Raw genomic sequence first — 27,676 nt, forward strand, 5'->3', positions numbered from 1 at the left:
AAGTTTGTTTGGAATCTTAATGGCGGATTTGTACTATGTGACCGAGCTAACCAATCAGAAGCGTGACAGTCAATGACCATACTGTGGGTAATATAGTTACTGTAGTTCACTCTACTGGTGAATCTGATACTGATATACAGCTTTATCCAAAAAACTGAGGGAACATTAACTAATAAGACGAATGAGATTGTCATAGATTTGAATTATGAGATTTTATAAGTAGAAAAAAATTAGTACAAATTAGTATACTCGGACAAATGATACATATTTACAAGTCAATTTCTTCAGGACAATGATTCTTTGCTCATACTTCTGTGATGAAAAGTTCCTTTATTATTTTGCAGCACTTAGTATATTAATTTGCCTTCTTAAAATTGAAATAATGTACAGTACATAATGATGAAGCTAGTTGTTGGTCGGAGCCCCCGGAGATCCGACTACATCAATGATTTCGGAGCTGCCAGTTTTCTGCTTGGACAGGCTTGACGAGGAGTCTGCCCCTCCTTGCGATTCGCCCAACAGTGTCGAAGGTATGGTCAGCGTCTGCCAAAATTAATTACAAAATAAAATCTGTTGAATATGCTGTTATTTGATAAATAAAAGTGGAATTGATCAAATAAAACAGTGTTTTTCCCAATTACAAAATCATTGAATATCTATATTCCGTTCTAACATTGGTTTGATTTGAACAGCAATATATTGTGCGGAGCACAGCATTTTATTAGTATGTACTCATTCAAAAAGTAGGCCACTCAACACTTGTGTTTACAAAATTATCCATCCTAATCTTTGTCGAAAAAATGGATACAAAACGATAATCCTCCTTAATCTCGATTATTTCCATAAGTTACGCTGGTTTTGAACATATTTTTCTATAGTTTTCACTGTAAAAAATGTAGCACTACATTCTGTTCATCGAAAGGAGAGCCATCAGTAACATCGTTTGAGATGAAAGTCTACAGATGGAAATAAATCAGAAATTGCATTTGATCATGTATATAAAAGTGATAGCGGACTAATATCCATTCTCAATTGCTGGAATCATAAATGCTGGAATCGTAAATGCTACTGTAAGATTAGACTAAACTAAGAAATTAGGTTGCTACTATAAATCGTTCTTGCTGCTCCCAAATTCACTCTCACGTGCATGTTTGTTTACATCGTCTCTCTGCTCCCAGTAAAGAATATAAATTCAAGTTCACATGAAAAATTATGTGGATTATTCAAAGATAATGATCTTATAAACGTATTTATGATTCAATTTTAATCTTATAATCTATAACATTTCACATGCGATATAGTGTAACTAATAGGCAGGTTTCCTAAGTGATCTTTAAACAAGGTTGGCAGTTCTGCTTCTGAATGAAAATTTACCATTAGGTCGGCCACTAACGACAGGACAAGTCTAACAAACATATTTGCTCAGACAAGTTGTGACATTGGCGAAAGGCTTCGAACAAAATTTCTGGAAGTTAGGTTTTTGTGCCTTCGATTTTTAGTTGTTAATTTTTTCTTCGTTGCTCTATTTGAGGTGAAAGTATTTTTTATCATTATAATTTGTAATTTTCCAGTGGTTTATTTATTGTTATTGGTTGTTTGTCTTATGTTAGAAGCTACTGTCAAACAGCTGTATATGTGCGAATCCTTTTGCCTGAATGTCGTTTTTGTTTGAAGACATGTTTGGCAGACTTGTCCTGTCGTTAGTGGCCGACCTTAGGTTAATTTACCAACTACTCATAGAATTTTTACTGCTGTTTGGTTTTGTTGTGGATGTCTACCATTCCAATAAATAGTTTATTAGCTTTTTAGATGAATTGTTAAAAATAAATCATAGTAGCCTAACCATTGATACAAAATCTTATTGGTGAGATTATTGAGACCGTGCAGTGAAGGTTGTTGAAAAATGTGAAATTGCTTTAGTCCGCAAACCAAGAAATGACCGTTAGCTGGTCAATAAGAAAAACATTAAATATGTGCTAGGCAATTACAGCTCAAAGATTTCGAGTCTAAAGCAGGATCGACAACTGAGAATCCGAATCATTAAAACAAAGCCATTTGTAACACACAGCTTATCAGAATGGGTTGGGAATATTATAGAATGTATTGTTGCAGCATTCTATGAGGTGGTGTGTGGACTATACAAATTTGGGAGTACGTCTCACCTTTCCAGGAGCAAAGGCTTCAAACTGATGACGCAGGGTCTGCAGTTCGAACTCGCAAGTCGACAGTGCTATCTTCAGCTCATGCAGGAGTACCATATCACTTCTCAGCTCGTTGTAATGCTGGCACACCTGCTCCGTTGGAATCGGGTTCACTTCTGAAAACAACAATATTCATTCATTATTAGTAATACAATTTCAAGCAACTGTATATTCTAGGGCTACCAAATGTGTTTAAATAAATTAAATAGTACCCGTTGGTTACTTATCTTTTTGTAGACATATTTCGGATAACTTATAAATATTGGGGACCGAGCTTCGCTCTTGAGTACAAAAGCATAAAACAATTATTGCAAAAGAAGAAATCATAATAACATTCATAGTTCATACAGAAATGTTCTATCTAATCACAGTAAATTGAGATTAATTCCCAGAGGAATGCAAAAATTTCCCTCACAAAGGCCCGGTTGCACAAAAGCCGGTTAAATTTCAATCCTGATTAATTTCACGTGAACCAAATCAGAGAAGACCATTTCAAGAAGATGGATCTACTGGAATTAATCAGGATTGAAAATAACCCGGCTTTTTTTGCAACCGGCACTAAATACCTGATTGAATGATTACAAAAGTTCAATAGCTGAGTCATAATTTTGACACAGTCCCACACACATGAACTCGCTCACTCACTTCCATCATCAACAGACGACGAAATAATTATTACCAGCTGTTTTTCCAAGGATGAATAATAATTATCCTTTTAATGCCCTTCAGCGAGTTTTCCCAGGGATGAGACCTAGTGCAATCGAATTTTTATATTATAAGCCTACTATGTTCTGAATTTCGTGAGAATCGTTAGAGCCGTTTTCGAGATCCGGTGAAATACAAACATAAAAACAGAAATTGCTCGTTTAATAGTATAGGATGACTTTATCAAGTATAAACGATACTGGCAGACATTTTGTATTTAGACATTCAATGATTATAACCTGAACAGATGTTTAAAAAAAAGTAAAAACAATGTACCTAGAGTACAATGTATTCTAGGTACCGTGAGTAAAAGTGTACTAGTTAATTGAGCCTAATTAAAAACACATTATCTTCTATTCGCTGAGAGCACGCAGGTAGAGAGAATGTTTAAAATATGGGGAACCCATGTTGCGCTAGTACACAGATTTAATATTCAGTTTACAGTATATACTATATCTATCACAACTGAAGTATACCTTGAATAGCTTGTCAAGTCCTTTATAGTTATTTTGAAATTATCTACTAATTAATAATAACTACGCCACACTCTTGCCGAGTCGCTTGTCGCAAGTAAGCAATGGTTAATGAGAATGTGAATGGCATATATATGTGGATGCTTAGCTCCCCACTTGCTTTCGCTCGTCTTGGCTCGACAAAATCTGATTTTTCCGTAGGAAAGTGAATGAGAGCGCTGGCATAGTAGCCATTCACACTCTTGCGCAAGTCGTAATTTGTAACTAAGCACTCGGCAAGAGTGTGGCGCCGGCATAGGAATTGTGAAGAGCTTCAATTGATTTTGAAATTTATCAGTGTTTAAAAAAACTTACTTCTAGTAAAAGTGAACATTCAAAGCTTTCAGATTTCAAGCTACAAATGTTACATTCAAAATTTTCACAAACATTGAGGAAAATTGGGTGATAGAGCGAGATTGAACTTAAGCTAAGTCTCCCCATCGATGAAAGACTTACAGTGATGAATGAATTTAAAAAATGAAGTGAATATGGTGATGATAATTAATTGTTAAGTTACTCATTGCATAAATAGATATCGAATAGATATCTGGCTCAGATCTGGTGTCAGAGTTTTCAGGTCGCACCTGATCCATGTTAGGGCCTCTGACATGGACTTAACGACTGCTTTTATGTAGCCCGGACCGACGGTGTTGAGTGTCCATCTGAAATACGGATTAGATGACAAGAAGAATTCACTTACCAATGCCCAAGTCTTGTGACAGTTGTTCAATAACTTTGGTTTTCTTGTTGCCAAGACTCGACGGCAGCTTCATTCTCTGAGAGCGCACCGTTACACCGGTGGTCTTTGTATCAGGGAATTTGATACCAGCCATTTCCAGAGCCTGAAATACACAAACTGGTTATTCCAAGTAATTTATTATTAAGTTATTAAGTGGGATTCAATAATGATTAAGATTTTGCATGCTTTTGTGCAACCAGGACTTCATGAGTTAAATTAAGGCCTAATCTCCTCATTCGTTGCTTTCAATCATCTGACAGAGGGCAGATCGGCCGTTTTCACTTTCACACTTACCGATTCCTCGACGACACGACACGACATGAATGGTCAAGAGCTTTACGAATGATTGATTGCAACAAATCAGCCAATCGAAAAGCTTCCTGTCCTGTCGTGTCGTCGAGAGATCGGTAAGTGTAAAAACAGTCATCAGGGCTCATAGCGAATATAAATTTGATCATAGATCCCAAAAGGTTTCACATTTGTTGACTTAACTGTACCCAGTTATATTTAATAATCGTTGTTCAGAAAAAGCAATATCCTCTTACAAGAGGGAAGCGCCCCCTGGACATTGGAAAGTGACTCACAGGCAAGTGAAAATTTGTTTTGAGGTTAGGTTGTTGTTTTTTATGAGGATATATTTTTTTCGCTGCTCTATGTGAGGTTGATTAAATTTATTTGATTTTTTTCATTTAAATTGTAATTTTCAAGTGGTTTATTTATTGTTATTGATTGTTTATTCTATGTTAGGAGCTGCCGTCAAATAGCTGTTTTTTGTGCAAAGACATGTCCGTTCACACATGCTCCATACACTTATTATTTTACAAATAAGTGTTCTCCAAATATGAAAACTATGAATTTGATTTGTTGCAACCAACAATAGCAACCAATTATTACGATTATTACAGCAATTATTACGATTAAGATTGAAGTGAAATTCACTCCAAACTTACAGCACTGGCTGGATAGGAAGCGTCAACGTTGCTATTAAAATGAATTATAATAATTGCAGTATGGTGTAGTAGTAGGTTGCCAGACAGCAAATCTCAGCCAAGTTTTGAATCAATCAATCGATCGATTATTCAAACAGCTAATGAATTTCAATAACTCATATAAGATATTTTGTATTCAATTTATCTAAATGTTATTGAAAATTGGGGAGCATTCTGAAAAGTTTATCAAGTATTTAAATAATTTCTTGTTTAAAGTTAAAGTTTGAATCCTGCTTCAACCTACATATGAATTTGGACTGTAGAATACATTCAACGATTTTGTGCCATTCATCAATTATTGCAAACTCTTGGCAACTGTTGATTCTATTAAATCATTCACTATGAAGAGATAGCAGACCTCGTGTGTCTACAGCGTTATTGTCCTGTCTCCAGCTGGCTCAGATCTTTGAATAGTGGACTTGAGATGTGCGGGAACACTAGCGTCAGTTGATCAATTTTCATCATGGCAAGGAAAGTTGTGTGAGTGTGCCACACCAGATTTTTTATTTAAATTGGATAATCTTTTTCAATATAATTGTTAAGATCATTATAAGAGTCAGAAAAAGTGTCAACTGACATTTTTAAGTGGTCTAATAAACGAGTTATGGGATGTTGAAAGTGCTAACTCCGTTTTCTTTCCAGATGATAAACGGTTTCGAATTTTACATTGGAGTTTTTTTAATACATTCAGTCATTGGCTTTGTTCTTATATGCGTTTTTCGCGATTTATGCTAAAATAAACAAGTTATCGAATTTACAAAAATGTTACTTTTTCATTTATGACCGATATGGGGAATAAAATGTTTTAGTTTGGAAAGATACATTTTTTTTTAATTTTTAAGAGAAGTTCTGTTATATAGTCGAAACCGTTTGTGATCTGGAAAGAAAACGGAGTTAGCACTTTCAACAACCCATAACTCGCTTATTAGACCACTTAAAAATGTCAGTTGCCACTTTTTCACACTCTTATAATGATCTTAACAATTATATTGAAAAATATTATCAAATTTAAATAATAAAAAAGTGTACCGAACAGCCTTAATTTACCGAGGATGGTTATAGGCCTATTTTCAGTTTTTGAAGATTTCAGTTTGTCAAGTTTTTAATTGGTCAGGTTTTCAGTACGTCAAGTTTCCAGTTTGTGATACCTACTTTGCCTGAGTGGCCATCTATCGATCGATCTATCTATCTATCTATATTAAAAAGAGAAGGATTGGCTTATACATGTACGGGATACGAAATACATGTTTGACGAAACATCAGGTCTAAACTACTGAACGGATCAACATGAAATTTTGCATAAAGATTCTTAATTTTATGAGGATGGTTATAGGCCTATTTTCATTTTTATTAATCAATTTCAATTAAACAATAAAAACAAACTTATCAAGTAGCACGCGTGATTCATGAATGAGAGGTTCGAGACCCAATCAAATTATTTTTTCCGATAATTTTCAACTCTGATGAATTTTCATCTACGTAATTTTGACAAAATAATAAATAATTATTCTATTTTCTGATGTTTCCTGGACATAAGGAGATTGCATTTCGCAACACAAAATTTCTCCTGGAACAAAGCAATTTTACCTGGAAGTAATTTTAAAAACTAACAATTAAATATGGATATGAAATAATGGAGATGGAATTGGGCTTACATTGGTGTCGATGCGAGGTCTTGTCTGATGCTGGAGCTTCTTTTTGGGGAACTTTTTCTCCTGCTTTCGAGGATCACTCTGACTGTCCGCCGCTGTAATCAACTTCTGCAGATCCTGGGTCTTCTTGTCTCTCTCTTTCTTTCTTGCTTCGATCTTTCTCAATTCGTTCAACAACGATTGTTCTTCCTCAATCTTCGGAAACAAAGCAACAAAAACATGTTACTAGAAATTGATTACATTTCTCAATAACCAAACTCGCTCCTCGTATTATCAATTGGAAAATGTTGTGCAAATATCAAGTATTATTATATAAAATGAACTCAAGCCATATTATCACTTTCACAACTACACAGAAATAAAAACCATACGATTTTTAATTCTTGTTATCCAACAATAAATTAAACTTGCTTAGAAGATATAAACTCAAATCTAAATATCAGGACCAGGACCAGTTAAATGTGATAATTCATGTAAGTTTCTACAATAAATTTAATTACAAATCAGTTAAAATTGGAAATGATACAATAATTCAATGACAACAATTCAACTTTTTGATTTGTTGAAACTAGTTATAAGTAAGTTGTTAATGCTTTTCAGTTCGTTTACCAATGACTTCACGAAAGAAGTGTACTTATCGGTTCAATTAATTGAAAAAATGTTTTAAAACTGTATATTTAATTTTTTTCAATTTGAGCAGCTTGATTAGAGCAGACGTTTCAATAGATTCAATATGTGATACATATTACAAAGGAAGTAAACAATACTCGTTGGTTAAGAAACTTAACAGGTCCTGCAATTTGATACCATTTCCAGAACATAGTATTTTTATAATATTATAAGAAAACTAGAAGTTGAAATATTATGAAAATAATAGAATGGAAGCTCTATGAATATTAAACAAACATTGATTCAACTGATTTTCATTCAAGTAGCTAAAATTAATGATCTAATTTTGGACTGTTGAAAACAGATAACCCACCTGTTCTGGAGTTCTGTCATAGAGCCTTCTTAGCTGTTCTTTCCGTCTACGTTCGTGATCGGCATCGAATATGAACACTTTGCTTTCCGGTGATCCACTTCCAGCTCTCGCCTATAACAAATTCAATAATTCAGCTCACTAATACATTGAGGAGTGATGTGAAGGAGAAGGCAACGCACGTAATTTATGACTTTCGGCTCTCAAACACAGGCGATACGATCATCATTAGCTGATGATATGCCAACACCCGGTTGCAAAAAAGTCTTTTGACTTTTAATCCCAATTAAATGCCACGAGAGCCAATGAGAGAAGCCCTCTTCTCAGAAAAACTTTCTCTGATTGGGAATATAATCATGATTGAAATTTAACAGGCTTTTGTGCAACCAGGCCTTAATAAATCTGCATCTATACAGGTGCAGAAATAATAAGCATAACATCAGCTGAAGGCCTCAGGCCTTTATACGTTAAGAAGATTGCGTGGAGCAGTTGATGTTGATGTTTTGTTGAATGTTTATTATGCTCCGATATTGTAGGCCTCTTTTCAAAAAGCTCAAACTGTTGACTTTGCCGTCCGTCTATGTGATGAGTCTGCTTCTCTATATACATCAGTTTAAAGGGGAGTTGGCTACTAACACTGTCCATAATCATAACACGAGGCACAGAAATGCCATAAGAACTGAATACCTGAAGTATTCACGAACTCAAAAAAGCTGGATTTTTACAGGAGTAAAATTGTATAATTTCTTGCCAATATCTATTAGAAGCCTTTCTTGTATGAGTTTCAAAAAAAACCTGTTAAATTTATCTTGCAGCAAGATTGCATTTATACAGTGACCGAATTTTATGAAATTGTTTTTTTTATGTTATGAATTGAGATAATGGCTTTGTAACTGACTTTATATTGTAGAATTAGTAGAATTGTTTTTCACTAAAACTGTATGTTGTATGCTTGAAATTTTGTATATATATATATATATATATATATATATATATATATATATAACGATGACAATACATTTCTTAAATAGAAAGCAATTTCTATTTCTCCGGGTGTATCGCCCGGTGTGTGTTGTGTCACACACAAGTCTGTAAACAGCTTATGAAGAGTACAATCATAGAAAAAGATAGCATAATAATTATTCTATCTTTCCTCTATAATAATTATGCTATCTTTCCTCTATGGCACAACGAACAAATCAGTGGAAGGGCTAGTGGCACAAAGTTATTAAAAAAGCATGGAAAAGTCTCATCAACCCTTGAGCTGAAATATAAATTATAATTATTAGATAGTTGAAAATCAGCGAGAAAAAAATAATTAAGTTGAAACTTATTGGGATTGAATGAACTGAGCTTACAACTCCTGACACTTGAGCATTTTCCCATTTAATTATTCATCAAGACACACTGCCCGATTTCAACTACTAAAATTGGTAGAAAAACTTTTAATTGTAAAGAATATAATATAATATAAACTCATTTTTCTCATAAAACTATAGAGCAATAAAACAGCATAATATATGAAATGACAACATATACAAATGCAATGAACTAACGTGTGAAAAGGTTCAAGCCTGAGATAATTAACATTCTTATAATAATGAAACATACGAGTAGCCTATTAAACATTGGAAATAAAAGGCATATTCCTGATTATTTCATGATAGAGTTTCGTTCCCGAGGGTTTGAAGAAATCAAAACTACATCGCTATTCAAAATATAAGAGAGTAAGCGAAATAAATATTCATAATAAAATAAGATTACAGTATTGCACTGTCCTACTGTCTAAATAGAAAATAGACTATTTCTGAACAATAGACTCAGAAAGATAGATAGTTTACTTTCTATTTGAAGATATGAAAAAGTATGGATATTGTTTTTTTCTTGACCAGCACTTGACCACAGAAAATGTGATATACAGCTCTTGATTTCATATGTATAGAATTTATTTAATAATAGCAAAACTATTGCAACTTAGAACTTACCTTGGTGAGCGATCCGCAGATACTGTAATATCTTTCCTTCAAATCCTCAATTGTTCTTTCGGGAAACTTTCCTGTATCCCACCGATCCTTGACTACACCAAAGCGCAGGTCGAATCTCCTGCAGAGATCGAAAAGGTGATCTGTTTCGGACCTTGTCCAAAATTCCGAATGGAGGTGCTGAAGATATTCGGAGTCTGTGTAGTTTGGAATAGGAACTTGCTGAAAACGACGATAATATTTCGTTTAATATCTCCAAATTTCAAACTTTACATTTTCAAAATACTTTCAAAACTGGGAAGCGATTGGTTTTGTGGTCGCGCTGATAAGCTATCGATGAGATAAGTTGAGATCCATTTGCCTGCTACTCACGTAAGGGTTACCATTTAAAGAACCGATCTTCTCTAAAAACCATTTACGAGTTTGAAATTTGCTTCCTGGTGGTTCGAAACTCATCTAAAGCTGTAGCTTCAATCATCTCTCATCAACATCATCTCATTACCCACGAACAAACCTGGAGCTCATCCTCATGTAGAGTTCATTCATCCTCAGAAAAAAAAACCTGAAGACAAATCATCGTATACTGTCAGTGATTTTGTAGATTGATAATCAGTGACTGTACTTTACTCGAACTGAGAAATGACGTCATCCCAAATGTTCAACCATCAATTCAAAAATACAAATCTCCATTTCGAGACAAACAATTAAGCGAGATTCGCACACTACAGTGACAGTAAAAATTGAAAATATAATTGCCATAAGTACATATTGTATTATCCATAATCACTCGGCCGGGCTGAGTGAGAATAGTTCAATTAGAACTCGTGGGAATTATATTTTCACTGTTTACTGTCACTGTTGTGTGCGAAGGCACTATATAGTCATTTGTAATCACTACTCAAATTATCACAAACAATGAGCGTCGTTACTATTTAAATACAGTTGTTAATCAAATCAAGAAAAAGCCTTCTTTGAAAATAAATGAAGAACAACCTTTGTTGTGAACAGTATCAATTTGGTTTCACTTTGAAAGGTTATTTCAAACTTTATAGCTTTAATTAATCTAAATTATAGTAAACTTTTCATAAAAAAATTAATTGGAAATATATTTTTTAAAAAAATTGAATAATAAAAATAATAGGGCTACTTGATTGTTCAATTATAGAGAATAACTAGTATCCGTGGCAATTTTTTTTTCAAATTGTACACTACTATACTCCGTCCAAACAGGCATGAGCTCTGAAGGATTAGGCCGATCCTCCTACTACTCTCACACACAAGCGCAGTCTCCTTTTGTGTCTGTGAGTTAAGGGACGGTCTGCCTACCTGTATACTACATAGTATACAAATGGCGCAGGTAGGCCGGGCGTGTGTGCCTGCGCGTGGGGGAGCGAGGGTCGGCTTAATCTTTCAGGGCTCATGGCATTTTGGACGGACTATAGTTTCGACATTATTATGACATTCTCAAATGAAAAAAAAATGGAGATTTGTACACAGCTGATGCAAAAAGTCATGATTGAACATTTGGGATAGAAATTTAAATATACAGTACCAATGTATCCGTACTGAAATTCATATTCCTCTCCTAAAAATAGAAATAAGCCCGCATAAAACACGTAAAAATACAAATAATTAAAACGAATTTCACCTTAATTGTGCAACTTTATAATCCAGTAATGATATAAATACTCTAATGTTGAATAAAATGTATTTAAAAAAATAATTAATCATTATTATGATTTCTATTTATTAACAATCAAATTATAGTTTGAACAGAATGCTCAAAGCTCAATCATCTATAATTTCCTCTACTCTAGCACTTCAAGTTTTTATTAAAATTCTCTTATCCATCATTTTTTTGCTATTTGAATAAAAATCTGGTGTGGCGCACTCACACAACTTTCCTTGCCGTTATAAAAATGTATGACCTGACGAAAAGAGTATACACGCATAAGAGTCTACTTCTATTCAAAGTTCTGAGCCAGCTGGTGACAGGACAATAACGCTGGAGACACACGAGGTGTGCTATCTCTTCATAGTGAAAGTTTTACAGATATGGAACTTGTGGCAGTTGATAGAGCTTATCAATGACTATTTTAGGTATAAATTTGATCAAAATCGTTGGAGCTGTTTTCGAGAAAATCGCGAAAAACCCTGTTTTTGACAACATTTTCGCCATTTTAGCCGCCATCTTGGATTGCATTTGATCGAAATTGTTCGTGTCGGATCCTTATAGGGAAAGGACGCTGGTGAGCACTCACCAGATTTGATGTCACAGATCATTTTTATTTAAGTTCCAAATTTCAAGTCATTCCATAATTGGGAGATGAGATATCGTGTACACAGACGCACACTCATCCACATACACACACACACACACACACACACACACACACAAACACACATACAGACCAATACCCAAAAACCACGTTTTTGGACTCAGGGGACTTTGAAACGTATAGAAAGTTGGGTACCTTAATTTTTTTTCGGAAAGCAATACTTTCCTTACCTATGGTAATAGGACAAGGAAAGTAAAAATGAAATGAAATAATTTATTGCTGTATTCAAATATATACATGATAGTGCTTCGAAAATTGAAAATCATCTGGTTGAACACTTAAAAAGTAAGTTGGATGCACATACTGGAAGTGCGCTCGCCTCCTTTAATACTAAAGGGCGCGCCTCCTGTGTGATTTGAGCAAAACTCTCTTTACTAGCGCCCTTATTACAGTATATTCCAGCCCATGTGTCTATCTGTATGAAAGTGCTAATAAACTTTATTCTCTATCAGAGTGAACTACATCATTATTTCAACCCACTTTAATAATGTTATCAAGTAATAGAAATAATTCTACGATTTTGTTATTACAGCAATTAAAAATAGTGTGTTTTATTTAAGTATTTTTTATATTTTTAATGATGTATTATCATCGTATTTTATATATTCATATTGGTAATCTGACTAATTAAAAACGACTATATTATCAGAACAATTATTGTTAAATTGCATTAATTTATAATAGCATATTTTACTGATCGATGGTATTTGTATCACTGTCACTGATCAGTGTTGCAGTGCAATCACCAACAGAAATGTTTAGTCATTCCAGACGTGGAACTGCTGCAGTTCTGGCGTTATGTGGGACGTTCAAGGCTAAAAAACTTTTTACTGGTGATATTTTCCAAAGGTTTTCAATTTGTATACTATCAAGCTATCCAAATAAAAGAGTTTACTCAGGAGAACATTCTGTTTCCGATCATTACTTTTTGAGTAAGAGCGCCTGAAATTTAAATTTTTGGGACAGATCATTTCAAATTTGGTAAATTCATGAAATTTTGAGGATGAATCTTCATGGTATTGTCGATTGAAACAAATTTCCTGAAAATATAAATGTTTGAGAAAGTTATTCAATTTACCAAAAATAGCTCAACTAAAAGTTATTTCTGGTTAATTGAATAACTCTCAGAAGTTGATATTTTTAGGAAATTTTGGTACTTTTTTTATTCATTCATACAATAAGTACATCATCAAAATGATGGGGGAGAAAAAGTAAGGTTACCTTGTGCTATTCTTCTCCCAAATTTGGATAACAAATTAAACTCTGAAATCAAATTCAAAATCAATCTCAAATTCCACTCATGCAGGTGTATACTTTATAAATGGTATTCCATTGGAAAAGGTGAAGTCGTTCAAGGACCTTGGAGTAGTATTCAGCCCAGACCTTTCTTTCAATTCACATATTGATTACATAGTTAACAGAGCCAATCAACAGATGGGTTTCATTTTGAGGACATGCTCGCCCTTCACTGATGTGGTACCTCTGCTACTCTTATACAAATCAATTGTGAGGAGTCTATTAGAGTATGCATGCGAAGTATGGAATCCTTATCATAATGAACAGATTCACCTTCTAGAACGCTTGCAAAACAAATTTTTGAGATGTATTATAAAAAGCACAGGGTTTTCTGTCCCTTTGATTACCCAACCAACTCCCTCAGAAGTATGTTCAATATTAAATCACTGAAAGTAAGACGTGATGTTAAATTACTTGTTTTTCTGTACAATCTGTTAAATAATAAAATTGATTCTTCCTACCTGCTTTCTAAAATTAACATATATATATAAATACCATTGCTCGACGTTCTGGATTTTCATTTCATATTTCTCGCTCCAGAACGGTAAGACATTATAACTTTCCTTTAAGTAGAGCTCAAAGAATTTTCAATACTTATTCAGAGCACTTGGACATCTTCTGGTTCTCCCTCTCCAAATTCCGAAGGATTTCATATGATTTAGTCTTGTAGTATGTGGTCCATCATTTCGTGATTTGCGCTTGCATTTCTTCTATTCAATTATCCTCATAAAGGCTAGTGGTAGTACATTAAACAGACACTTTTTTTCCTCTTGTCTATATACTAGTAATGATTATAGTTTACTGAGGTATGTGTGCATTTTTTCTTATTGAATTCAGTTAATGTATTTTTATTATTCTATATACGACTGTATATTTCTTCTATTTTTCGTCTTATTTCATTCTCTTAATTTTATAATTAGCTATTTTTATAATTTATTATTTTCTCATATTTACTATCTTCTTTTTATTGAAAATTGTATTATGTTGGAAATTATTGTAAAGTGTGGAGGAGGCAAAATGGGTTTTCTACCTGTTGTCTCCATGAATAAATAAATAAATAAATAAACACACTATCATCAGAGATGTTGTAGAATTGCACCATACCGGCAGAGGTTTGTCTGTGGGCACCCCTGCATAAGGACGGCTTATGCAATCAACAATACCAAAGAGAATTTATCCTCGAAATATCTTCATAAATTTACCGAATTTGAAACGATCTGTCTCAAAAATTTAAACTTAAAAGTAATGATCGAAAACCTCCAACTTAACTTTGTACCGTACCTTATTGAACTTGGCGAAAGGATACTCGTTGCCCTCATCAGCCAGGCGTCTCCAATGGTGGAAGACTGCGCCATCTTTGCGTGCCGGATTCGTGAATGGCATCCACTTCCAGGGGCGCACTTTGCGCATGCCCAACTTTGCCTTCATTTGCTTATAGCCTGATCCTGCAATTCAATGTCACTGGGTCACAGCCATGCAGTGCAGTATTCAACTTTCAAAGAGTATCTCAGGATTATTTTTCCTACAAATATAGATCCCAGTACAACAAGCTAATACCTGTATAGTGAAACATTCACTACGAATACCTATTCATAAATTACAAAAATATATTTATATTGTAACTGGTATTTTGAATTATCACAATTATTATTAAGTACTAGCTGGCCCGGCGAACTTCGTACCGCCAAATAGTTTAATGCATCTCATGACAAACTTCAGCTGGATGTACACCTGAGGAGGCGCGATGCGGCATTTCATTTATATAGATAATTTTCCAACAGAAAAATAAATAATTTAGTGAAAATCAATTAATTCTGATCACCGAAGACAGCACATTTATTCGAAACAAACCAATGTCTTTAGAGCATGTAAGTCTTTAACCTGCACTTTAGGCCGCACTGATGGATGGTTACACACAGAACAGTCATTTTGTTTTTAGTCGGGGCGTTTAGAATAAATAAAATACATGGGCGGTTATAGAGCAGCACATACTCTTGCCAACTATCTACCGACGGCAGTTGTATGACGCAATGATTATAACAGCTGATTTTTATTTCTGTGTGTGGCCAGCTCACAAATCTTCTTCTGAGGATTACATGTAAACTTTGAAGGACCATAGGAAAGAGTCCTGAAGTCGGATTATAAATTTGATATGCCATAAACCTGGTCCTGAACATAACGAACACAACTTAAAAAAATCATCAAATTCGGTGCACACATAAAAAAGTTATTAAATGTCAAAATTTGAGGCTCGATTTTTATTTATATGGATTAATCATCGTATATGGGCTTAGAGCCGCATTGCATGGTCGAACATCTCTGACCAACTTCTATCAAAGATTTTATTCCTCATCAAACCCGTGTTAGACAATCAAATTCTGAGTGATCCTCAGAGTACTATGCAACCCTATTTTCTAGAACACAATGCTACGAGAAATCTAGTTTTCACCACACTAGAAAGTAATGAGCTGTTTTTCGTATGTCGTAATGTAGCGGCGGATAGAATATATTATTATACTAGCTGGCCCGGCGAACATCGTACCGCCAAATAGTTGATGCATCTCATGACAAACTTTAGATTGATGCACACCTCAAAATCTGTAACCCATACTAACAATCTTCATATCCAGACCATCCTATTATTTTTTATTGACCAAATAATCAGTTCAGCATACTCTTCCATGTGAGTGTACGATAAAATCATAACTGACAAATTAATTGATCACGCATATCATTAATCGTCGTGTAGTTTAGCTATGCTATCTTTTTGCATAAATCACTTGTGCTCCCCCGTCCACTCCCTTCACTTACTCAAAACATGCAGGGGATTTAAAACTATTACAAAAAAATCTAATGCATTACCTTGGAAAATATCTGGAAAACTAATTGCTTCACAAACTTTTTAAATAATTGGTGAGTGACGATGAACCCTGATGTCGGAATTATAATTGGAGAATCGAGGGTTTCGATAGAAATCAGTGGTACAAAATTGATTACTTTCATCAGTAATAACTTCAAATACCAACTTTTATTAAAAACTTGCAGGTAACTCGTGCTCCGCAAGGGTCCAAATAAAAACTTGACCTACTGAAATCTTGAAGAATTTAAAATAGGCCTATAACCATTCTCGGTGAATTAAGTATTGAAAAAGATCGATTAATAATAAGTCTGAATAAGTAACTGAATATTTATTTATTTATTCATGTATCGTCACATTACATCAATTTTTGAGTAACACTCATTTGACTGGTGACATGTCAATACTAGAACAAAATTATATTTAATTTTTATATTATATATAATATATAAATTATATATAATTAATTAATATATGTGACAAATAACTAAAATATGTAATAACTGTAACTAATATAAATGTAACTGACTGAGTAACTGATATTTAAATAAGTAACTGGCTTTGGGGGATTTTAATGGATTTCATTTATATAGATAATTATCCTACTATTCAATTATTCGAAGCGAAGCAATTATTCGAAACAAAGCAATGTCTTTAACCTGAGGCCGCACTGCTGGATGGTTACACACATAACAGTCATTTTGTTTTTAGTCTGGGTGTTTAGAATAAAATACATGAGTGGTTATGGAGCAGCACACACTATTGTCTGCTATCTACTGACGGCTGTTGGATGACGCAATGATTATAACAGCTGATTTTTATTTCTGTGTGTGGCCTGCTCACAAATCTTCTCCCTTAAGGATTACATGTAAACTTTGAAGGACCGTAGGAAAGAGTCCTGAAGTCGGATTATAAATTTAATAGGCCATAAACCTGGTCCTGAACATAACGAACACAACTAAAAAAAATCATCAAATTCGGTGTACACCTAAAAAAGTTATCGAACGTCAAAATTTGAGGCTCGATTATTATTTATATATAGACTAGCCGTCAGGCTCGCTTCGATGGCCATATCCGTCTACCCCGTCTGGATCGTCCAAGAATGAAATCAGCAGGCTCGCTTCGCTCGCCTGCATTTTTCATTTGAGCATTTTTATCATATGTTAGGACGATCCAGTCGGGGGTCCAGAATAAACGTCTGGCTAAACGGATATGGCAAGCGAAGCGAGGAATAGCTCTGATTGAAGTAGCAGTGCCCAATCAATTTTTCCGCTATAAATGCATTTCAATCTTCAACTTGGTGCCAACCTAACAAAGTCAACTCTCAACTTAATGCCAACCTGACAAAATTATTAATTTAGTTACCAGTTAACAACTGTTTCGAAGAGGTACTCTCTCTAGATTATAGTTCTATATTAGCATATGGTATGGACATTTTTCAATTATAATTAAGAGAATAAGAAGAATATACATGCTAAAAGACGAACTTTAAACCCTTAAAAACCACCCTTAGAGTTAAAATATTGCCAAAAGATTTCTTAGTGCGCCTCTAAAGGGCCAACTGAACATACCTACCAAATTTGAACGTTTTTGGTCCGGAAGATTTTTAGTTCTGCGAGTAAGTGAGTGAGTGAGTGAGTCAGTCAGTGAGTGCCACTTCGCTTTTATATATATAGATATATGTCCCATATCACCAGATGACAGTAAGAAGTATACTATGACTAGGCACGGCAACGACAATAATTTATTGTCAACACAGTCATATGAGACATCGTAAACTATAAAAAGTTTTAAAATAAACAAAGTCTCTATGTTTTTATCATCCTGGACTAGTGACTCCCGGGTTGGAGAACTCGATCAAAAACTGTTGTAACAAAGTTAGAAGACAAAACTGTCTACTAACGTTGGTATTGTAATTTTTGAAACCCGCAACTTTTAATTATACAGAGTTGATGAAAATCAAGGAAACAGCTAAATATTTCTCCATCAAGAATAATTTGACAGTAGGTTTAATTGGGAATCCTATGTGAAATGAAAAGTTACTCTTCAAAAATTACTCAGTCGCTTCAACATCTTTGTACCTCATATCAATCCAAATCCATCTTTAAATTGAGGTGGTCATGTGATACATGATTTCGTTACATGAGTTCCAAGAGAAAATAAATGTCGAAAACCACACATTGATATCTCAACCCGTATGAGTTTCTTGAAGTAAAAGTTGTGAATTGTGTTGTATATTAACCAGCTGAAATCATGTGTTTGTGCATAACGGACTGTCTGTGTGATAGTTCCCGGATAGCCTCAGCTTATGTTATGAATGAATGCAAGGAAAAACTGTAGTAATTTCATGCAATGAATTCTTCAGCTGACTAAATCACAACCAATTTTTTTCTCATGCACTTTCATTGTTTTATTTTTATATCCTGAAAAAGGACGAATGAGTGGGTCAATTTTGTTGTTCAACGAACTTCACCTGTGGAAAGATTCAAACAATACGTGTTCGAAATTTGAAGCTGATTGTTCAATTTTGTCTAAAGATATTGTAGAAGATACAAACAGACGGACAACGATTTTGGCCTTCAGTAAGTCAAAAGTAAGAACTCGCTAACGCTCGTTCAATCATACTTTCAACGTATGGTATTAACACCACAATGCCAAAGTTTTTTTTGGATCCTTGGTAGAGGCAGAGATTTTAAAATCCTTTCTTAATGCTCACCTATAGTGTGAAGAATATTTGTGCGAGATTTCAAGTTTGTAGGCCTAATAGTAGTTTGGCTGTGTTCCGAATAATGGTACCTAGCCTTTTATATAATAGAAGATTAATACTAGATAACAGTAAAATCAAAGTGCAAGGAAACAATTTTGTACTTTTATTTATTTGTCACTCTCCTTTCCAATCCAGTACCAAGAAAACTATACATCTTGGAGAAAAAAGTCTCAAACACAAAATGAAGATTAGATCTTTATCTACAACTTTTTCGCTCTCAAAACTTTCCTACCTTAAAAATTAAAAACTTTCTCGATTAGGATTTATATTGGTGTCTCATCTCAGAACAAAGTATCGTCTGATAAAGTTCCTAATGAAAACTGAATAAAAGCACTAAATACATGTTTTTTTTTATTGTTCGAACCACAAAATATCATTTGTTAAGTGAGCCAATTTTCAAAAATTTTCATGAATATTCAGATTTAGAAAAGGCATTGACAATAAAGATATACGCTTCAGCCGGGCGGGTTCTATTTTTATGGAAGCGTAGCTACCGACTGTACTTTATATATAGGCCTATAACAGCTCGTGCTTCTGCCATTACAGTATATATGATACCTGGTGCAATCGATCTACTGGGCTAATCGGAACATTCCGGGTTTTGGAGCTTCATTGTAGAATAGAACCTGGTATAATCGAATACCTGGTCTAATCGAAATACACCCAGTATGAATAGCCTCAAAAGAGCTTATTGGGATAATATTCATCAAATAATTTTATTGTAGAAGGCTCTTGAGATCGTCAAGAGTATTACAAGAGCCAAAATTCAACAACATTCAAAACATTAAATAGTTACAAAATCACAGACAGATAATAGAAATCGAAATGGACTAGATTGAATTGTCATAGTACTAACATTTTCATAAAATTCTTTTACCTCATAAGGATTCAACAACAGAAAGTTTCTAATTGTTTTCAAAAATTAATGTAATAGCAAATGTCTGATTCTCTCAGGTACAGCATTGAATAGTTTGATAGAGGTATAATATAGTGTTTTTGTGAATTTGCTGAGTTACAAAACCTTACCAATAGATCATAATCTCCTTATCATAATCTCCTTCTGGTATTGTAATTGTGATTCATATCCTGTTGCATACATCTACTATAATTGTCTTCTATTGTAACGTTTACTGTCACTGATATGTGGAAGTCAAGTTTAATGAGGCGATTAATGCTGATTGTTACTTACCAGTGTCAGTTTGGAAAAGTGGAGGTGCATCTTTACTGTCAGTGTACAGAAGAGCAAACACCTCTCTATGCATTCCTTCAGGCCTTCTAGAGGACTTCGGAGTGGGCTGAGACAGCGACAGTTTCTTCTTTAGTTTATCAGCTGTAGTTCCCAAGATGGCTTCTTTTGTGAGCTCTGGAGCCGGAGTCTCCAAATCCAAGATGTCCCTTACATCTGTCGTCATCTTAATCTGCAACAAAACAAAGCAACGATACAATCAATTTAAATGAAAATGTTACAAAACATTGGAATTTATCAATCAACACATCAATGTAGCCATGTGATTTTTTTCTCGATTCTTTGTGCTACTAGTCTATATAATTATCAATTCGTAGAAAACAACAATCAAATATCTTCTTTATAATACGAATACACAATAGTGAATAAAATACAAATCATGAAATACTTAAATTAGGTTTCAATTCACAATAATAATGTATTTTACTTATCAGTAACAGAATAACAACTCTATTATACTATAAAGGCGTTGCGTCACCCCTGCAGATATGAATAACCTTAAAAACTGACAAAATTATGTTCGAGACTTCTGATTACAAAGCGGAATACTTACTTTCCGCCATTGATCACCATTATACTATTATTCTATGTATTTCCCTCTAAAAATTCAGCCACCAGAAGGGCTTTGTCATTGCATTTGAGAAGGTCGTCATGAGCAAGCCGCAGTCACGACACAGGCAGCATTGTCCTGAATGTAAACCCAGGGTAGCAGGTTGGATATACATCTTGTGACTCCTGTTCGTAGTCAATTTAAACGCTTCCAAGTTGTGAAGGGAGACAATTGCAAGGAGTTGTGAAACTTCTGATGACAAAGCGGGATGTCAGCCGATTATCGGCCGACATGAGTGAGAGCGATCCTTTTTTTAAATAGTTTATTCTTCATAAAATACAAAATAAATCAATAAACTATAGAATATACACTGAAATAATTGAATGAACGTACAAAATCAAATATTAGTATCTACTTCCCCAAAAAAGCAAGCTCAAGCTTGGGAAAGGAGCCAGCCGAACTTCGGCAAACTAAGAATCAGTGAACATGAAGATAAAAAACATAATAACCATTAGACATTAATAAATACCATTAATAAGAATAATATATGAGTTTCAATACAAGAGTAATAATAATAAAAGTAAGTCTAACAATAAAATAATTATTCTAACAATAAGACAGCAAGAATACAACAAAATAATCATTAGTTTCATTTTATTGATTAATCATTAGTTTCATTCATCCATTAAGCAAGAAAACCCGAATTATAATCTAATGTGTGTATCTATAAAAATAAACTGAAGGAAGTAATTTCAACTAATGAGTATTTTTACTTAATATTATTTCATCCTATTGAACTCCAGAATCGCTCTGCCATATTCCAGCCATGTGAATCAACCAGATATTTTTTCAAGTACAAGCCAAAATTCTTTTGGACAATCTTTTACATTAGGTACTGGGAATATTATTGGAAAATTATGGTGCTAAGTAGAGGAAGCTATGCTGACCGAACGTAGTTGATAACTACTACTACTACTACTACTACTACTACTACTACTACTACTACTACTACTACTACTACTACTAATTAGTTGATAACTACTGCATGTCTCATGTCATCTTGTTGAGGAAGCTGGCTAGATATGGCTTTTAGGGACCGGCATGGAAGATGGTTGCTGACTACCTCCAGGATAGAAGACAGGTAGTTTCGATAATGGGTGAGTCATCAGAAGATGAAAATGTACCACATTGGGCTCCAGAAGGTCCGCTGCTGTTCCTGCTGATGATAAATGATTTGCACCTGGATGGATCCAGCTTGCTTTTTGCTGATGACATCACCATCATTGGTCAGGGCAGACGGCCCCATGATGCCAAATTCAAAGCACAGGAGCTCTTTTCTGAGGCAAAGAAGTGGAGGTCTCCCATAAACCAACTCGGAGAGTTTCAAATAGACCATGTTGCTATCTCGTATGATTTTCAAAAAGAGATCAGAGACATACAGGTTAGAAGAGGCGCAAATATTGACTCTGACCACTACTTGACTAGAGTTCGAGTTCAATTCACCCCAAGAAGGAAAATGCCTAGAACACCACCAGCAGTCCCAAAATTTAACCTAATGAATCTAAAAGAGTCCGAAACAGCAACAAAATGGGAAAATGTTCCTGCAAATAACTGGCAAGAATTCAAAGAAAAAATTACAGAAATAGCAAAGGAACACATACCACTACAAAAGAAACCGAAACATCCATGGTGGAACAGGGAATGTGAAAAAGCAGTTGAATCACGCAAAAAATCGTTTGAAAAATACTCTTCAAATAAGAATGAGATGACCCACAAAGACTTTCTAGAAACAAGAAAACTTTCAAACAAAATCATCAGACAAGAGAAAAGAAAATATGTAACTCAGCAAATAGAATCAATTGAATCCGATTTTAAAAATTATAACACGCACAGATTCTACAAAACGTTTTCAAATCAAATTAAAGGTTACATTCCTCAAAACGTTTGCTTCAAGAAGCCAGATGGAAGTCTTGCACTTAGCAATGAAGAAAATTGTGAAGTACTAGCTAATTATTTTGAAAATCTTCTAAACTGTCCAGAACCTGTAGAAATTCTCCCGATTTTCAACCACATACCTCTACAACAGGATGAATCATTACCACCAACAGAAGAAGAAATCATCAAACACATAGGTAAACTAAAAAATAACAAGGCGTCTGGAGAAGATGGGATTGTAGCAGAATTTTTAAAAAACCTAGGGTATAATTCGAGAAAAGAGCTAGTTTCAATTATCCAGAATGTATGGATCACAGAGGAAATCCCTGAAGATTGGAAATGTGCTCTAATACACCCATTGCATAAAAAAGGAGATAAGACCGATGTGAATAACTATAGGGGTATTTCTCTTCTTGCTGTCGCCTATAAAATATTATCAGCTTGTCTTCTTGAAAGAACCCAGAAACAACTAGAACCCAAAATTTCAGATTTCCAAGCTGGATTTAGACCAAATCGTTCATGTCCAGAACAAATATTGAACTTGAAATTAATATCACAGATAAGAAAATTACGAAGTAAAGCCACAATATACGTATTTGTTGATTTTAAGAAAGCCTACGATTCAATCCACAGACCAACACTATTTAAAATTCTTGAAGAGAAAGGCCTGGATCAGAAAACTCGAAAAATCATAGAACAAACATTGACAAACACAACATCAAAAATAAAATTTATGGGAGAACTTTCGAAGCCTTTTGAGATAAAGACTGGTGTTAGGCAAGGTGATGGATTATCACCACTGCTCTTCAACATAGTTCTTGATAGAGTAATGGAAGAATGGGAAAAGAAACTGAAGGAGGTGAACCACTGGAAGCCAATCTCGCTGGGAACCAAGAAAAATAATCTTCAAATTCCATACTTAGCTTTTGCAGACGACCTTGCTATAATGTCAGATTCATTGGAAAGTGCAATAAAACAAATAGAAATTTTAAAAGAATGTGCTGAACAAGTAGGCTTACAAATATCATTTGAAAAAACTGTTTTCACAACATCAAATATAGAAGTTACTAAATTACAAACAAAATATGGAACAATTAAGAAGGTACCATACTTTAAATATCTTGGGGAAATTATATCAGAAAAACATGCACAAAATGAAAGGATACAGAAAGCTCGTAAAGGCCTAGGGCTAGTGCAATATATTTATAATAAGAGATGTATGTCTATCAATACCAAAATCAAACATTATAACGCAGTAATCAAGCCAACAATGTTGTATGCCAGCGAGACCCTAACACTTAGCAGAAAAACAGATACTGAAAATTTGAAAAAAGAAGAAAGGAAGATAATTAGAAAAATACTTGGACCAAGAAAGACCGAAGATGGTTATAGACTACAGAAAACAGCCAAAGTTGAAGAATACTCTAACATAGAAGCAGACATCAGGAAAAGGCGCCTTAAATTTTATGGTCACATAATGAGGCTTCCAGATCACAGACTTACAAAAGAATAGTAACATATGTAGCAACCCTTAGTAATGGAGGTGCATGGATGAAAAACGTCAAGAAGGACTTAATACTTGCTAACATTAACAATGATGAAATATACAACAGGAACAGTTTCAGAGAAAAGGTTGAAAAATGGGAAGTTAAACCAGAGATGACTGTGCCAAGAGTGGGAACAAAATGGAGTGAAGCAAGGAAAGCGGAGTTCTCACTGAAAATGAAAAACTGGTGGATTGATAAAAAGAACAAGAAAAACAAAAAATGAACCAAATTTTGCTCAGCGTCTTCCATCTGGGAGCTTGACGGCTAATAATAATAATAATAATAATAATAAAAGTAAGTCTAACAATAAAATAATTATTTTAACAATAATACAGCAAGAATACAACAAAATAATCATTAGTTTCATTTTATTGATTAATCATTAGTTTCATTCATCCATTAAGCAAGAAAACCCGAATTATAATCTAATGTGTGTATCTATAAAGATAAACTGAAGGAAGTAATTTCAACTAATGTGTATTTTTACTTAATATTATTTCATCCTATTGAACTCCAGAATCGCTCCGCCATATTCCAGCCATGTGAATCAACCAGATATTTTTTCAAGTACAAGCCAAAATTCTTTTGGACAATTTTTTACATTAGGTACTGGGAATATTATTGGAAAATTATGGTGCTAAGTGGAGGAAGCTATGCTGACCGAACGTAGTTGATAACTACTACTACTACTACTAATTAGTTGATAACTACTGCATGTCTCATGTCATCTTGTTGAGGAAGCTGGCTAGATATGGCTTTCAGGGACCGGCATGGAAGATGGTTGCTGACTACCTCCAGGATAGAAGACAGGTAGTTTCGATAATGGGTGAGTCATCAGAAGATGAAAATGTACCACATTGGGCTCCAGAAGGTCCGCTGCTGTTCCTGCTGATGATAAATGATTAGCACCTGGATGGTTCCAGCTTGCTTTTTGCTGATGACATCACCATCATTGGTCAGGGCAGACGGCCCCATGATGCCAAATTCAAAGCACAGGAGCTCTTTTCTGAGGCAAAGAAGTGGTTCTCCAATAACAGGCTAAAATTGAATGAGACCAAGACTCAAGGGATTGTCTGTACTCTAAGTAGAACAGAGATTCTTGCTGATGCTGAACCTGTGACCTTACTCGGTTTTTTTGTATTGATAGAAAATTATCATGGGAGTTTCATATTTTCAAGGTCTGCAAGAGGCTCTCAAGAGTGGTTTATATACTTCGGAAGATGAGGGGACTACTTAGAATTGAACGCCTACTGATGCTGTACCATGCAGTATTTGCCAGCCACATACAGTATGGCATCTTTATATAGGGACATTCGGCGCATGTGAAGGACATACTCCTGCTCCAGAAAAAGGCAGTTCGTGTGATGACGTTTAGCAAGTATGATGCACACTGCCAGCCCATATTCCAACGTTTGGGCATCCATACAATTCATGGCACGTACATATTGTCATCGCTCCTACACGTCAGGAAAAACATCTGCACATTTGCTAGAATGGAGGAAGTGCATTCACATGGAACTCGAGGGGGGTTGACTTGGATGTGCCGCGCTGTCGCCTGTCAAGAGTGAAGGACAGTTTTCCTGATTTAGTAGTGCAAATGTTCAACTGCCTGCCAAACTCAGTTAGGGCACGCCCGGTCAGTGTGTTCAGAAGCTCATTGTCAAAGTGGCTTGTTGGAAGGAGCTTCTACCAGTTACAGGATTTTTTTTCAACGAAAGCTTTGCTGGACTGTCACGGTGCCTACAGTTTATGTACCATGTTTTTATTTGACACGATCTATCCAGGAAGACCTGGCTCTGATCACGACTTTGGATATTTGGATAACCAGGGCACAGTAACCAGACGTGACTCCTCACATCTTATCAATGCACAGTATGTTCTATTTATAAATTGGAAAAGTAAAAACTTTCTATAATATAATATGATAAGCTTCAAATATAAACTTATCTAGTGCTTCAAAAAAATGGTCCCAATCGACAACAATGTTATACATGGTTGATCTCGTCTTGACCTCCTCTATCGATCTATGTAGGTCCCAATGCTAGATTCCGCGGCTCATATACTAAAGTGCCCCCTGCACGGATATTTGGATTATCATTAAAACTATAGACTTTACCATTAATTTTTTTAAAACATTCCATTTGCTTTTTATTACCACCAGTTTAAATTCCAAGTCTGCTTGATATCATTACCAGCCTTCTTGAGCCTTCTACTGTAAAACGTTTATTCAGCTTCACCAATAAGAACTGTCAATCTGTTTCGATAATTCTTGAAATAGTTTTTAAGGTTCAAATTAAAAGGCTTCTTTTTACATTTATTGAATAACACATGATGTTTTCTTATAAGTAATCAATCCATGGTTTGAATTTTTTAAGCTTGGAATTAGTTTGAATTTTATTTATAGTCGATCTTTCAATATAGCCTAGCTCTCCAACGTTTTAAAAATAAGTTACAATATCTTTTGTGATTGTGAATGCTGTGCCATTTGAAACGTGGGAATTATGAGAACAAGCCGAAATTAGGACAATAACTTATTAATAGTGTCAGCAAGAAATATTTGTGTGTGAAAACAGCCAATGTAACACACTACTCTAACTTGATGCATTGATAGTCTGTTGTTAACGCTATGCTACATATTAGGCTATATTGTAAAACTATATAAAATATTATTCTAGTGTAAAATCACTGTGTTTACACTATTTCAAGATTCCTTATCTACAACAATGTTATACATGGTTGATCTCGTCTTGACCTCCTCTATCGATCTATGTAGGTCCCAATGCTAGATTCCGCGGCCCCCTATTGATTTATTTTACACAATGTAACTTACTTACAAATTTAAAAAATATACTGTACCGTTTTGAGGTTATCCTATTTGAAGACCATACAAGACCTCTAAACTTTACAAAATGAGTTCAAGATTTCATTTAATTGCGACTTAAGATGGATTTGTTGATTAAATACACAATTAGTTCAGTTAATTAAATACAACACAAAATCACAAATAATCAACTAGGCTACCGTCTTCAATATTCATTGCTGTTGTTTGAGTTTTTGTTTTGTCAGCGCCATACAACAGTATACATACAGTATGGAAACTTGGTTAGTACCCTGACGCTAAAATCCGCCATCTTGTTAGGAAGCGCGGCATTGTAATATAGTGAGGTTCACGTTATAATAACAGTAGACCTATTTGATCAAATTTGGTTTTGCTATCCTAGTCTATCATTCGACAAAGCCGGTGGTACTATTCTTTTCTAGGTCTTCAACGATGCCAATTATGTTTTTGACAGTGTAGAAATATAATTAATTAATGCAGAGAATCGGCATCGCTATTCTTCTATCTTTATTCACTGCCATTATAACGTGGACCTCACTAT

General features: G+C 34.6%; 1 protein-coding gene across 1 annotated transcript; it reads right to left on the reverse strand.

Moving 5' to 3' along the window:
- Window positions 1-193: 193 nt before the first annotated feature.
- Window positions 194-27,401, reverse strand: LOC111045135 (DNA methyltransferase 1-associated protein 1). The gene is made up of 9 exons (XM_022330451.2): window positions 27,153-27,401; window positions 20,208-20,436; window positions 14,676-14,839; window positions 9,763-9,981; window positions 7,781-7,891; window positions 6,802-6,993; window positions 4,119-4,260; window positions 2,163-2,317; window positions 194-543 (listed from the first exon to the last, which is right to left on the reverse strand). Exons 2-9 carry the CDS (start codon window positions 20,428-20,430, stop codon window positions 406-408), a joined length of 1,344 nt encoding a protein of 447 aa, XP_022186143.1. The 5' UTR covers window positions 20,431-20,436; window positions 27,153-27,401; the 3' UTR covers window positions 194-405.
- Window positions 27,402-27,676: the final 275 nt, after the last annotated feature.

The sequence above is a fragment of the Nilaparvata lugens genome, chromosome 1, assembly GCF_014356525.2.
Source record: "Nilaparvata lugens isolate BPH chromosome 1, ASM1435652v1, whole genome shotgun sequence".
Taxonomy (NCBI): Eukaryota; Metazoa; Arthropoda; class Insecta; order Hemiptera; family Delphacidae; genus Nilaparvata; species Nilaparvata lugens.